General features: G+C 35.3%; 1 protein-coding gene across 5 annotated transcripts in view; it reads right to left on the reverse strand.

Moving 5' to 3' along the window:
* The window catches only part of AASDH (aminoadipate-semialdehyde dehydrogenase), a 29,334-nt gene that overhangs the window by 9,117 nt on the left and 7,736 nt on the right, over positions 1-12,481 (reverse strand). For all 5 annotated transcript variants that reach the window (XM_074276151.1, XM_074276149.1, XM_074276150.1 and 2 more), the window contains 6 exons: positions 11,680-11,872; positions 6,286-6,527; positions 4,146-4,252; positions 3,262-3,434; positions 624-816; positions 179-294 (listed from right to left, as the gene is read on the reverse strand). In XM_074276151.1, coding sequence (XP_074132252.1) covers positions 179-294; positions 624-816; positions 3,262-3,434; positions 4,146-4,252; positions 6,286-6,527; positions 11,680-11,872 — 1,024 coding nt within the window. The remainder of the gene's footprint in view (positions 1-178; positions 295-623; positions 817-3,261; positions 3,435-4,145; positions 4,253-6,285; positions 6,528-11,679; positions 11,873-12,481) is intronic.

Genomic DNA, 12,481 nt, shown 5'->3' on the forward strand with positions numbered 1-12,481 from the left:
AGTAATAGTAAACTAAGTAATTTTTCCTTGGCCACAGAGTAACTGGAATCAAACTAAACTAATGAAGCTATAAGACAAAATACTTGTGAAGCAAAAAAAGTCAGACTTGGCAAAAAGTATTTAATTCTTGACACATGTAAAATGACCCCAGTGCAATAATAAGCAAGTTAAATACTACCTTCCATAAGTACTGTAATCTTTCCCATAGTTCTTCTTTTCCTTTAAGAGTACCATTAGACTTCAAATTTATGTAGTTAAAGTAAACCTTGGTTAACTTCGACACATCTATTTTGCCTTTAAAAAAAAAAAAAAAAAAAGTTTTGTCTCAACTCAAAGACTATTTTCAGTGATCACAACCTAAATATATGTAGTTTCTTCATTTTAGATCCTAGAAATTGTATGAGAGAAACCATTTTTCATAAGTAATGATTACATTCTCCTGGCTTTTAACATTAGAGTACTGAACAACACAGTTCAGAATTAATCATAAATTCATTTATAAGACATGGTATTGCTTCTTAAATATCAGGAACTAAAGTTTGGAAACTTGTTCTAACATATTTATTTATATTATCTCACATTGAAACATGTTTCTTTTTAAAAAACACAACACGGCAAATTACCATGAGATGTAAATGGCAAGGCTTCAATCACCACAATGTCATCTGGAACTGCATAACTTGGAAGATGCTTTTGAAGTTCTCCTAAAATGCCATCCTTAACTAAATCATCTTTGGTCACCACAAACAGAATTAATCTTTCCTGATGATACCATATAACTGCACAGGATTCTACTTGACAAATTCCTTCAGCAACCTAGAATAAAAGATCCTTTTGAATTATTAGGAAGATAATTTGAAATTTGAGCTTCTGAGGATACAAATCCCCCACATCTAAAGAAAAAAAAAAAAAATCCATTTTAAGAATCTAAGTAGAAATTGCTTCAGTACTTCAAAAGATCAGTGATTATGAAATTATAAGTGTTCTCTCCACCAGTGTGGATCACAAGCCCTTTTTCTATGCCTTAAAAGACAATCTTCATGAGTTGCAATATTCAAAATACTTCATTATCTGCTAGCCAGATTTCTAATGATAATAATCTTGCAAAAGATTTTTTTCCTCCCAGCTATGGGGAGTAAATAGTGCAAATATTATTGTCCCTGTTTTATAAAGAGGAAATTGTAATGAGCTTCTCTAATCTCAGCCAGACCAGCCCGTGGATGAAAGACACATTTATTAGCCCATTCTTAAAGCCTCTCTCTGCATGGTAGGAATTGTTGAGTCTTGTAATCTGTAAACATGGATGCTTCTTCCACATCATGATGGAGCACTAGGGCAGTACTTCATATAACTAACTACTTAATTGTATTTAAATTGCTTAGCATCAGAATATCTCAAAAAGTAAACTAGTAGATTGAGCTCTTTTTAAAATTTTAGTAGTATTTTATTTTTCCCAAATACATCTAAAGATACTTTTCAACATTCACCTTTGCAGGGATGTGGGAAAACTGATACTAATACATTGTTGGTGGAATTGTGAACTTATTCAACATTCCAGAGAGTAATTTAGAACCCAAAGGGCTATCAAACTGTGCATACCCTTTGATCCAGCAGTATTTTTACTGGGATTGTATCCCAAAGAGATCATAAAGGAGAGAAAGGGTCCCACGTGGGCAAAAATGTTTGTGGCAGCCCTTTTTGTAATGGCTAGAATTTGAAAACTGAGGGGATGCCCATCAGTTGGAGAATGGCTGAATAAGGCATGGCATACGAATGTAATAGAATATTATTGTTCTGTAAGAAATGACCAACAGGATGATTTCAAGAGAGGCCTAGAGAGACTTACATGGACTGATGCTAAGTGAAGTAGAGTAGAACCAGGAGATCATTATACATAATCTGATTGTTGCTGTGTACAATGATCAGTTCTGACGGAGGTGGCTCTCTTCAAAAATGAGGTGATTCAGGTCAGTTCCAATGATCTTGTGATGGAGAGAGTTATCTACACCCAGAGAGAGACTGTGGGAACTGAGTATGTATCACAACATAGTATTTTCACCTTTTTATTGTTGGCTTGCCTTTTGTTTTCAATTTTTTTTCTTTTTTGATCAGATTTTTCTTGTGCAGCATGATGATTGTGGAAATATGTATAGAAGAACTTGCTGTCTAGGATTGGGGATGGGGGAAGGAAGGGAAAAACTTTGGAGCACAAGATTTTGCAAGGGTGAATGTTGAAAATTATGTAAGTGTATGTTTTGAAAATAAAAAAGTTTTAATAATTAAAAAAAAACCTGAAAAAACAAAAAATTCACCCTTGCAAAAATTTATGTTCCAAATTTTTCTCTCTCCTCCCCCCTCCCCAAGACAGCAAGCAATCCAATATAGCTTAAATATGTGCAATTCTTTTAAACAAATTTCATACTTATTACAGAGCAAAAATTAAATCAGATGAAAAGGGGAAAATGGAAGAAAAGAGAAAAAAACAAGCAAACAAACAACAACAACAAAAAGGTGAAAATACTAAGCTTTGATTCACATTTAGTCTCCATAATTCCTTCTTTAGATGCAAATGGATTTTTCCATCACAAGTCTACTGGAATGGCCTTGAATCACTTCATTGTTGAGAAGAGCCAAATCCACCACAGTTGGTCATTTCATAATCTTGTTGTTACTCTGTACACTGTTCTCTTGGTTCTGCTCACTTCACTTAGCATCAATTCACGTAAGTCTTTCCACACCTTTCTGAAATCATCCTGCTGATCATTTCTTATAGAACAGTAATATATCATAACTCATATGCCATAACTTATTCAACCATTTTTCAACTGATGAGCATTCACTTGATTTCCATTTCTTGCCAGTACAAAAAGAGCTGCTACAAACATTTTTGCACATGTGGGTTTTTTTCCTGTTTTATGATCTCTTTAAGATACAGAGACACTGCTCAAAGAGTAGTGCATTGAGCTCTTAACAAAAATTATTTGATAATATTCACTTATGCATTTAAAAGTAAAACTTTGTGGAGGTAATGCTCCCTTCTGTCAGTGGTGGATTTACAACATACATATTTCTGGGTTTTTTCTGATTTATTGAAAACATGGGATATAGTAAAAATTAGGATATATAATCAATTCCATCTAATACAAGAAAATTTTAAAAATCAACTTGTGAGTTCTTGTTGACTTATAATATGACATTGTCTGCAAATGAAAAAATAATCGCCTGCATATATAACTGCATAAGAGTTTAAAAAAATACTACCTGCTGTATACATTCAATGTTAATACGTTTGCCATTACGTTTAATTTGACTGTCTCGTCGTCCCAAGAAAAACACTGCTTCACCTTTCACAGTAACAAAATCACCAGTTGCTCTCATTGTGCCAAAAGGTACAGTTATTTCATCATCAAGAAAGCATATCCGCTTCTTACCACCTACACAAAATAGAATCACAAGTATAATATATCAGTGGGAAAAATATTTTAAAATAATATATTAGCAAGATTAAATGAGATAAATTTGGTTTTTATATATGTACAGTTTTATGTGCATGTGTACACAAATACGTTTATGCATATACATACACATATATGCTTACAAATATATGTATGTGTGTGTATATATATATGTATATATATATAAAAGCATATATAAACATAAATACATATAGAGAATGATAAAGAATGCAATGGCTAACATATTAAAGGTAATTTTTGAAGAATCAGATATTCATATTAAGAGGGATGATTAATTCAGAAAAATAAAAGTCCTCTCTTTTTAAGGAAATGGAAAAAGCAAAACTTCCCTAAAGTGAACTCTATCATAATTCTTTGACCTTTGAAGCACTGGTTTTAACAGGAGTAGGGTTACAAACATTTTGGTTATAAATTTATATACCAAGATCTAAACCACCACCTTCTTAAGTGTTTTTATGTAAGCTCTCAAGAATTTTGTAAGCAATTTAACACTTAGCTGAAATAATCCCAGGAACCTCCTTTGTATTTTATGCCTAAGAAGATAATTCATTTTAGATTTCTCCAAGTTGAAAATTTATATAAATTACAGAAAAATATCAGAATTATATTTTGCTATTTACTATTTCTTTAAAATAATTATTCCCAATCAACAAATAAACATTAAAGAACCTAAAAAAACTTGGCCTTCGCCTTCTTGAACTGTCAAACCATTTGCGTCTCTGACTTCGACTATTGTTCCGAGCAATGGAAATCCCAAATGCACAGGGGACTCGACTCTGCAAAAACATAACCCAATCCCCGCCCCAAAAAAAGATTTAAAATGTTTTCTTTGAATAGAACATCTTTCAATCTTTGTAAATGACATGGTTCGAAATAAAGAACTTGGAAATGCTAAATTTCATTTAGAAGCTAATAGAATAAAGATGTCATTTTTTTTTCCTCATGTAAACCTTAAATCTATCCATAACCCCATTAGGGGAATGTGGACCTCAAAATAAACCACCATGGTGAAGCAACAGAAAGCTGCAGTTGACTAAGAAGAGGAGTTACGTGGGTGGACCCCTTAAGGAAAGTCACTTTGGCAAGAAGAGAATGAAGTGAAAGGGGGAAACTTAGGGGAAATACCAATTAGGAGATTACAATAATCTAGGCAAGAAATGAAGATCTCAGCTAAAGTGGCAGCTGTCTGAGTAGTGAAGGGGTCAGATGCAAGAGATATCTAAGTAGGAATGGCAAGATTTGACAACTGACTAGATAAGATGGGGTAAGAGAGTGGGGAGACAAGGCAAGGTTACAAATCTAGGCTGACAAACTCTTAGTGATGCAGGATTGGGGGGAGATCTGGGGGTTGAATATGTAAATCTCCAAGTCATTGCTGAGAGGTAATGATTAAACCCATAGGAGTTGATGGAGTGAGCCATCGAAAGGAGAAGAGGGAGTCTAGGATAGAAGTTTAAGTTGCACTGACAGATCTGGCCAATGAAACAATGCCGCTGCATCTAAAGGCAGGAGGACAAGAGTTCCACACAGACTCAGAGAGGAAAGGCCCTCCAAGACAGGGGGGTTAACAATGTTTAATGTGACAGACCGGTGTCAGAGGAGGAGGAGAATTTAAAAAAAAAAAAAAGACCACCAGATTGTGGAATTGAGAGAATGAGAAACTTTAGCTGAATGATGAGGTCAGAAGCCTGAATGCAAAGGATGGAGGACTGAGAGAAGGGAAAGTTCAGGCAGTTGGGACAGTTTTTTCTTGGAACTTGTCTGAAAAATGGAGGAGGGAGAAAGAATCATCATTCGTGGGAATGGGAGAGTCTGGAGAAGGATTGTGGAAGGCTTTTCTGGAAGGATGGGAATGGGATGTATGAAGGTCAGAAGAAGAAAGGTGAGGAGAAGTGAAAAAAAGAGAAAGGAAAAAAGAGAGAAGGTGACCGAGGCTGTGAGGTGTGGGGAAAAGCCCAGGCCCAACAGGGAGAAGAGCGGCTTGGTCAGAGCCTAAGGCAGACTACAGTGTCTAGGCAGCACAGAGCATACAGGGCTTAGGGCTAGGAGGGCCAGAATGCAAACTCCTTCTCAGACACCATCCGTGGGACCCTGAGCAAGGATTTCATCTCTACTCGCCTCAGTTTCTTCATCTATAAAATGCGGATATTAGCACAGTATCTGGCACTTTGTAAATGTTTGATTATCATTATCATTATTTAAAAATGAGGAAAAGAGACAGCTTAATAGCCTCAATTTTCTCAGTAAAACAAAGGCAAAGGGGGCAACTAGATGGTGCAGTGGATAGAGCACCAGCCTTAAATTCAGGAGGACCCAAGTTCAAATCTGGTCTCAGACACTTAACACTTCCTAGCTGTGTGACCCTGGGCAAGTCACTTAACCCCAGCCTCAAAAAACAAAACAAAACAAAAAAACAAACAAAGGCAAGATCGTCAGGTTGAGGAGCACAGGGAGAAGGAGATAGTTTGGAAGGCTTAAAGAGATAAGAGAAGGTCTAGAATAGCTTTTGTAGGGAATAAGATAGAAAATAAACTAGAAAAAAAATCAAGGCTTGCCTTGCTGTAGTTAGAACCCTATGAAAGTTAGATAATGTACCCTGTAAAATGGGAAAGCTTTCTTGCAAGGGAGAAAAAAAGGCTCAGCAATCTTCAATATGAAGACACCTCAAGTAGACATTAAAATACACAAATAAGCCAAGGCCTAGTTTAAAGAAAAAATTGTCTGGATTCCCAACTCCCTATCCCAGATAGAATCCTCTCTACCACCATAGTGCTGCCTCCCCAGTCCAAGACCAAACCTCAGCCCTCACCCCAGAGTGCAGCTCAAATCCTCTTCTGGAATTCTGTAGCATGTTGCCCAGCTGGATACCTCCGTGACACCATAGAGATTGAATATCTGAGTCATGTTGCCTTCTTGCCTCCAGCTTCTGAGGATGCTCAGTGGTGGGAAAGCTTCACCACCCAGGGCTAATACACGAAGTGAAGTTGTAGCCGACAAAACAGATGACTTGATGAGCTGAGATCCAAATCTTCTAACCAGTGTTGGTGTAGCCTGCACACATATTTATGATAACTTAATACATTATCTTCCACATTAATTATAATTTTTATGAACTCATTTTGTATATTTCAGTCACATGCTAAAAACAAGGCAGCATTCAATACTTGAGGCTTGCAGGAAAACTGAAACTAGGTGTCTTGAATGTCAAACCAATGTTTGAGAGGAAAATTTAGGACAGAAAAAGTAAGAGATTAAGTTCATTAGCTTCTTCATGTCAACTTATTTCTAAGATATTCTGCCATAAAGGAGAAGGGAAATTTTGGGGGAAAAAAAATTTTGCTAAGCTAAAAATATTCATATATTCCCATAAATATATGAATATATATAAACATAAATATATTTATATAAATATATATTTATATATTTTAATACATATATAAATATATATTCATATATTCCCATACTAACTAAAAAAATCTTATTTATATTCCAATATTCCAGTCTCTCGATATATTTGTGGAACTATTGGAGAAAATGCAGCTACAGAAATAATGACCAGACATCTGCCTAAGGAAAATGCCATAAGATTTGCAAGAGAATTATATGGGGACTAGACAAAGATGCTTCTTTAGAGGAGATCATAAGACGCTGTGCTATAGTAGGAACAAATACTTTTTACACCCAGACTACTATGAACATGGAAAGACAGGGTCCCTCCTGGCAAGGAGAAACTCGTCGATGTTTTCAATGTGGAAAAATTGGACATCTAAGAACTCAGTGTAGATATGGAGATAGAGCGAGAAGACAGGGTGAGAGAAGTCCTAAAACTCCATGCCAAAATGTCACAAGGGCTTGCACTGGGCCTTTGAATGTAGATTGTTCCAGGGAAATGAGAGGTGAAGCTCAGCTCTAAGATATCAATCAAAAGATAGGTGGAGCATGATGGCAACTGAAGTTACACCCAAAGAGTCTTTAGAAGATCAGGACTCTGATTTGATCAACCCGCAGAAAAGCAATCACATGGCAGAAAGGGATTACCTGATAAATCAGCCAAAAAGCAATCAGATTGCAAAAATGGATTACACTTGGGGAGAATACAGTCCTTTTAAACCAACAGGGCTGTTTCCAGTAATTGCCAGGTGATGAGAAGAGATTTAGAAAGTGGTAAATAGGAGGAAATTAGATAGGTTAACTGCCTGGGAGAGAGGGTTTGCTTGTATTTTAACAGACACAAGAAAACAGATGAAGAAGGAAACAGATAGGTAGCAACAAGCACCTGGAGACAGAAAAAGAGAAAAACCTCAAAACAAAGGAGAAGATCTAAGAAACATCTGACACTGAAAGAGCATGGCTAATAAGAAGACTGTTAAAGAACTTTAAAACCAGCAGGAATCATTGGATTTCCTAAGACGAGACTAATGAACAATGGACTTATGGACATGTATTAATTCTCAATTTATGATTATTTGATCATGTTATTTGTTACATCACTTCTAGCATGTGTTATGTTACTATGTATTTATGTAATTTATGTAATTATGTGTAATATCTCCTAAAAAAAAAAAAAAAAAAAAACAACAGTGAATGACCAGAGGATCATAAGATAATTGACTAAGCTGAAAATATTTAGTCTGGGGAAGAGAAGACTCAGGCGACATACTATTTTCAAGTATTTCAAGAGCTGTACTGTAGAAAAGGAAAAAAAAAAAACAAAAAAACAAAAAAAAAACCTACTTCTCCTTTGTCCAAAAAGGAAGACCTGGGAATTATATGTAGAAAAAGCAAATTTACACTTGATATAAAAAAATTCCTAACAATTATAGCTATGCAAAAGCACAATAGTCTGGTGGCTTTTTGAAGGGATGGATTTCCCTTCACAAAGATCTTCAAGAAAAAGATAGATGGCCATTTGTGGAATACATAATAATAGAATATAGAGAAATATACAGTATAGAGAAGTATTTTGTTTAGTTCAGACCAGATGGTCTTGGAAGGCTTTTATAACTCTTGAAATTCTGTAAAATCCCACTAGTATCTTTTAAGGCAATAAGAGTCACATCTTTCATGACAAAAACTATTTTAAATAACTATTTGTTTTATTCTCACTAAAGAGAATTAAAAATCTCAACTTACCATCACTCCTCCTTATCCCCAAAAAAGAAAATCAAATTTAAAACTCTCTAGTAACATTCCATGTTTAGCACACCCTTATGAGTAACTCCAAAATGCAATTCAACAAAAAGAGATACAAGATATTAGTGAAGAACAGATATGATAATTTTAACTTAATTTATAGTGAAATGATAAATCAGTAACAGAATGCTTCAAAAATTGTTAAGACAATGGCAGATCAAATTCCTTAATGGGGCAGACAACAGTCTATTTCCAAACACTGTAAGTTTCTTTCATTTTAAGTGAAAGAAAAGAACATTTACATTCTTCTGAAAGAGAAGGCTGACAATGTGCATCAACAACAAACATTTCTGCCACTTCCACCTAAGCATAGAAAAGATAGGTTTGCACTATATAGAATTCCCAATCCCTCTACTTTTGCCCGCCTGCATTTTTTTATTTCCTTCACAGGCTAATTGTACACTATTTCAAAGTCCGATTCTTTTTGTACAGCAAAATAACTGTATGGACATGTATACATATATTGTATTTAACTTATACATTAACATGTTTAACATGTATTGGTCAACCTGCCATCTGGGGAAGGGGTGTGGGGAAGGAGAGGAAAAGTTGGAACAAAAGGTTTTGCAAGGATCAATGCTGAAAAATTACCCATGCATATATCTTGTAAATAAAAACTATAATAAAATAAAATTTTAAAAAAGGAAAAAAAAAAAAAAAGGTAGATTTGGCAAAAAACAGGGAGAGTGGGAGGGGGCTTTCTAAATTTTATTGTATCAAACCTTACCACTCTACTAGAGGGCTGGCTAGTTATAAATCCCAAGTTTTTACTTTAATTAAAAATATTTGATTTTTCAAGGCAACTAAGTTAATGTAATGCATCCTCACTACTTATGGAATTTTATCAATGTGATACTCCTTCCCCTGAAAGACTGCAAGTTCACTTTGCTTCAATAGATGATAATCTTGTGAAATTTTTATCCAAGTTCTAGTAATGAGTTTCTCCAAAATTATCTAGAACAGTCTTCAGAGAGTCTAGTCCCCCAGACTAGCAACCTAAGTGTTATCCTGCACTCTTCCTTGTCTCTCACCCAGCATATTTAAGTTGTTCCCAAGGCCTCTGCAACATCTCTCAAATAGGTTCCCTTTTCCCCTCTGATACTGCTACCATGTTGACACAAGTCCTTATCACCTCATGCCTGAACTTCTCCCCCAGCCAGCTGGAGGGTCTACTGCCTTGAGTCTCTCCCCAATCCAACCCATCCTCCATTCAGCCACTAAAGTGCAAGTCCAATTATAGCGTTCCTCACCACTCCTCCCTAGTTCCACAAATAAACTCAATGGATCCCCAATGCCACCAGGAACAAATATAAAATTCCAAGTCATTCCTAGCCCTTTATAACTTACCTTTCACCTATTTCTGTCTTCTTACAGCTTATATTTACTTCCCAAACAAATTTAAAAGACACTGGCCTCCATCCCAAACAAGACATTTCATCTCAACTCTAGGCAAACTTGGCTACCCCCAACCTGAAATACTCTACCTCTTCATTTACTCCTTTCCTTTACTGGCTTTCCTAGCTTTCTACCAGGTAAAACCCTACCTTCTACAGGAAGCCTTTCCCAAACTCTCTTTACTTTAATGTCCTCCCCTGTTATTTATTTTCTCTTTTTGCTGTATGTAGCTTGTTTAGACATAGTAGTTTAGATTTTGTCTCTCCCATCCCATCAGATTTTGAGCTTCTCAACAGCAGGGACTATTTTTGTTTTTCTTTGTATCCTTAAGTGCTTAGCACATTGCCTGATATATAGTAAGAAGATAATGCTTATTGACTAGCTGACTAAGATGGCAAACATAACTTTGCCACAAAGCTCATATTCAAAGCCTTTCCCAGTTGGCAGATAAGCAGATCTTGTATTCTATCAACCTCATTTCTAAGAACCCTATCTAATTTCTGGGCCAACAAACATCAGGGTATGACTTTAAAGGGCTTTAAATATTATGAAGAGTAAAAAATACTCATCTCAACAAACACTTGTTAAACATCTACCATAGGCAATATAATGTTAGAAACTGGGGATATGTGAACAAAACAGTTCCTTCCAAAAAAATTTCCATTTAGAGATAGGAGGGAGAGGAATATAATGTATGCAGGAAATAAATACAATTTAAGGAAAGAGTGCAATAACAACTAGGAGATGAGGAAAGGCTTTATGTGAAGATGGCATATTAACTAAGGCTAAAAGGTAAGGGATTTTAAAAGAGAAAAGTAAGGAGGGAGCACATCCAAGTTATCCAAAGCAAAGACAAAAAATGAAATGTCAAACTAGGAGGGAGTTTGTCTGGAATATAATGTGCATGCATGAAATGTCTAGGGGAAAAAAACTGAATGTAGAGGGATCTAAATGCAGAGCTAAGACTTTTGTATTTTATCTAAAGGCAATATGGAGCCACTAAAGTTTCTTGAGCAGGAAAAAGGCAAGATGACTAGCTAATTTAAATCATTGTCAAGAGAAGTGATATCTTAGGAATATTAATTTGGCAATTCTGCTAAGGACTGATTGAAAAAGAGAGAGACAATGACGTAGGCTAGACAAGAGATAAAGCAGTGCCTGGTGAGAAAGGTATCAACAAGACATCTTGATTAGATGTAGTTGGTAAAGAAGAGAAACTGAGAAGTCAAGAATAATTTTAAAGTTATGAACCTAGATAACTAGAAAAGATGATGCTTTCCTCCAGAGAAACAAATATGGAAAACTGGTGAATTTGGGAGGAAATTAATAGTGTTCTGGGCATGAGTTTGAGGCACTGATAGACTATATAGGGGGAGCCAACCATCAGGTGAATAGTGATATGGAAGCAGAGTTCAAGAGAGATTTGAAAGGTAAAAATAAAGATTTAGGAGTGACTGGCATCAAGATGGAAGATATTTGAGGGGATTACTTTCAGGAGTGACAGAGAAATATAACTTATGGATCAAGATTTTCCCATTTTAAAAATATCAGAAACCCTAAAATATTCTATGTGATCTCAACTATATATATACAAGCAAAAACCAAAAAACTTTACCTGAAGAACTGTCACATGGTGATGGTGAAATAGAACAGTAGCTAATTTTGATGGCAGCATTTTAATAGCATTGGGAACTATAAGCAGAGATGCTCCACTTGTCAAAGCAAGAAACATCTCCACAACAGATGGATCAAATGTCAAAGGGGAAGCCATGAAAATAATATCTTCATGTGTGATCTCAAAAAGGGTCCTAAGGAAAAAAATATCACATTAGGAAAAATAGTAAACATTTACTAAAAAGTTTTCACAACAAAGCTATATTTCACCTAGATTTATGAAATGAGATCACTTCCCTTTAAATTAATGAGATGGAACTATTAATTCTAAAAATCCATTTTTAGAGATTTACATGATTGAAATGTGTACTACAAAATCCCCACTTTTTGCCATTCTGCAATTATCCTCTATTCACCCAGTGCTACCTAGTAATGATCTAAATTTCAATTCTTAGCAACTTCACTGGTCTTGACATTGTTCTAAGAGACAAAAACAGTTTAGCACTCTCAAAATACTTCTTAGGCAAGCCCAATTTAGGATGTGATTTCTACGAATGCAGGAAGAGAATGAGGTTAAATTAATATCAATCAAAATTAATATCAATAGACAATATTTGTTCATTGTTGTTTAGTCATATCTGATTCTGTGATTGCATTTGGGGTTTTTTTTTTTTTGACAAAGATACTCTAAAGACTTACCATTTCCTTCAGTACCTCATTTTATTAATAAGGAAACTGAGGGTGGCATGTTTCTTAGTGTCTGAGGCCAGATTTGAACTCAGGAAGATACCACAAAACCCTGA

This window comes from Sminthopsis crassicaudata, chromosome 6 (assembly GCF_048593235.1).
Source record: "Sminthopsis crassicaudata isolate SCR6 chromosome 6, ASM4859323v1, whole genome shotgun sequence".
Lineage (NCBI taxonomy): Eukaryota > Metazoa > Chordata > Mammalia > Dasyuromorphia > Dasyuridae > Sminthopsis > Sminthopsis crassicaudata.